The sequence below is a fragment of the Theropithecus gelada genome, chromosome 9 (assembly GCF_003255815.1).
Source record: "Theropithecus gelada isolate Dixy chromosome 9, Tgel_1.0, whole genome shotgun sequence".
Taxonomy (NCBI): domain Eukaryota; kingdom Metazoa; phylum Chordata; class Mammalia; order Primates; family Cercopithecidae; genus Theropithecus; species Theropithecus gelada.
The window spans coordinates 94,187,294-94,190,040 of NC_037677.1; the positions used below are offsets into that span (position 1 = coordinate 94,187,294).

At 62.9% G+C, this 2,747-nt stretch overlaps 1 protein-coding gene across 1 annotated transcript; it reads right to left on the reverse strand.

Moving 5' to 3' along the window:
- Positions 1-358: 358 nt before the first annotated feature.
- Positions 359-1,162, reverse strand: MARVELD1 (MARVEL domain containing 1). Its single transcript, XM_025397927.1, has one exon. The coding sequence runs from the start codon at positions 986-988 to the stop codon at positions 467-469; it is 522 nt and encodes a 173-aa protein (XP_025253712.1). The 5' UTR covers positions 989-1,162; the 3' UTR covers positions 359-466.
- Between the last annotated feature and the right edge of the window lie 1,585 nt (positions 1,163-2,747).

The following is a 2,747-nucleotide window of genomic DNA, read 5'->3' on the forward strand; positions in this document are numbered from 1 at the left end:
GCTGGGAGAGCGGCCGGGGAAGGGGGTGCTCTTTCGACCGCGGGGAGGGAGGGAAGGGGGCAGGCGGAAGCCTGGTTCCAATTTGGGAGCCTCCTCCGGATCTACGCGGCGCCCGTCCACGTCTTAGTCTCAGCAGGGAAGGGAAGAGGAACCGCGAGGTTTCGCCTCGGAGCGGCTGGTCTGCGAGTGTGCATCCGCCCGTCGGATCGCAGCCTGCGCTGGTCCCGGGAGACTGCGCGTCCGGCGCGGCTGTCGGGATTCTGGGCAGTGGCTGGGATTCTGGGCGGCGGCGGCGCTACCGTCGGGCAGGAGCTGCGCGTCAGGGTCCCTGGGCGCGGGCGACAGTGGAAACAGGGAGAGGGTGCCAGGGCGCACCCGCGCGGGGCGGCGGCGAGGGGAGGGACTGGGGGCGCTGGTCTCCGGGGGTCCCCCGCCCCGATCAGGGCCGCGGCGGGCGCGGGCGGCCTCACGCCACCTCCTGCTTGCCCTGGCAGCGACGCCCGCAGCCGTAGAGCGCCGACAGCAGGTAGAGGCCGTGGCAGACGCCGCCGCAGACGGCGGCCGCCAGGAAGGCGTGGTAGGCGCAGGGCAGCGGGTAATCCTTGAGGTTGCAGTAGCTGTGGCGCTGCATCTGGTCACTCATAATGCCGGTCGCGGCGCCGTAGAGCGCGGCCGCCAGCACATCGTGCGCCACGTTGACCACGAGCCAGCGCGAGCCCAGCACGGGGACCAGCTCGTGCTTGCCCAGCAGCGTGAGGAAGTAGAGGCCCAGAGTAAGCAGCCAGAAGAGCACCGACACGAAGAGCGCGAAGTGCACGGGGCCCTGGTACTTGCTGGTGGCGATAGTGATCCAGAAGGCGGCGCCGGCCAGCAGCTGCAGCAGCCGCAACACGCCCAGCGGGCTGCGCAGGAAGGGCCGCTGCAGGCGCACCGCGCCGCGGGCCGCACGCGCCTGGGGCGGCGGCTGGCGCGGTGGCGGCGGGAGCATGGCCCCCGGACGCGGTGGCGGCGGCGGCGGCGCCCCGAGCAGCGGAATGGCGGCGCCTTGCTCGCTGGGGCAGCCCGGCCCAGATGCCCGCTGCGCCCGCCGCGGCCTCCTCGCCTTGCTCCCCTCTTAGTCCTCTCTTCCTCTCCTCCTTTCCCCACCCTTCCTCTCCTCTCTCCTCCCCTCGACTCTCCTTGCCTTCTCTCTCCCGCTCTCCACCCTTCCCACCCGCCCCTTTCCCTTCCCCTTCCCCTCCGCGGTCTCCTCCCCCGCGCGCTCCTCCCGGCTTCCTGCCATCTCTCTTGCAGTGTCGCTCACCACCCTGGCGCCCCCCTTTCCCGTCCGCGCCAGGCCCCCAGCTCGGATTCCTTCGTCCTCGGGCCAGGGCAGGGCGCACCTCCCAGCCCGACGCGGGCCTTCCACCCTCCCCGCCCGTGCGCTGCTGCGCCAAGTTTGCACATCTGGGGCCGCCCCTACCCGCGCTGCCTCCTCCTTTCCCCTTTCTCCAGCCGTAGCGCCCACCCCGGGCCTCTGGGCTCTTCCTGGGCGCGGGAGGAGAGCAGTGCTAGTTTTGAACTGACATTCACTGTCACCTGGACGTCGGCAGTCTCCTGCCAGGGCCCGCCTTGTCCTGTCCAAAGCTGTCCAAGTTCCCCGTGTGGGAGTAAGAATCCATCACCCACCAGAGGCACCGCCACCCGTCCCACTCGACACAAGTTTATCGTCCACACCCTCTTTTATCCAACCCTTCCTTACCATCCTCCCGTCTTGCCCAGATTCAAAATACGCTACCTAACATGGCCAGGACACAAACCCAGGGCCAAGAGGAAGCAAAGCCCACGGGCTTAACTAGTAGGCCTAACTGCTTGTGATGGAGGCTAAAGATGCTTAACATTATTGTTATTCCGTGCGACCGCTTTACCTGCGTTCTCTTTTAACCCTCGAAACAACCACAGATACACGCAACTCCGCTCATTTTACTGAGGAGGAATGAAGACCAGGAAGCTGATAACTACCGCCAGTAGTTCTCTCCTTCATGCACCTTTGTGCCCATGGCATGTTTCTTTTTCTTTTTTTTTTTTTTTTTTTTTGGTCGGGGCGAGTGGGATAGAGTCCTATTCTGTCACCCAGGTTGCAGGGCAGTGGAGCGATCTCTGCTGACTGCAACCTCCGCCTCCCAGGCTCAAGTGATTCTCCTGCCTCGGTCTCCCAAGTAGCTGGGACTACAGTCGCAAGTACCACCACACCCGGCTAATTTTTGTATGTTTTTTGGTAGAGACAGGGCTTTGCCATGTTGGTCAGGCTGGTCTCGAGCTCCTGACCTCAAGTGATCTGTCCCCCTTGGCTCCCAAAGTGCTGGGATTGCAGGCATGAACCACCAAGCCAGGTCATGACATCTTTCGAAAAGACAGACCTGGTTATTCATTACATTGCTTCCCCTACTGAGACAGCACAGAAGCTGTCTCTTCTGTGTGGCCTGTTTCACAATTTGTCCCCAACCAATTTCCAGCTTCCTGGCTTGCCACTTCCTTCCCTTTCCCATGCTGTTACCTGGCATACCAACCCCACCAATCCTTTCCAGTTTCCCAAGTAAGCTCAGAATACCCTGCATTCCCAGACCCCACTTGACAGCAAAACTCCTATTAATCCTTCAAGGCCCAGTTTAAATGCTACTTCCTTTTGGTCCAGCCTCTGAGGCTGCTCTTCTAGGCCCCCAGTTGGACTATCCCTCTGCAGCAGTGTTGAGTTGGCTACATCATAA

Bases quoted from the DNA above. Each gene is read 5' to 3' on its own strand.
- MARVELD1 (XM_025397927.1), bottom strand. From the start codon at position 988: ATGCTCCCGCCGCCACCGCGCCAGCCGCCGCCCCAGGCGCGTGCGGCC.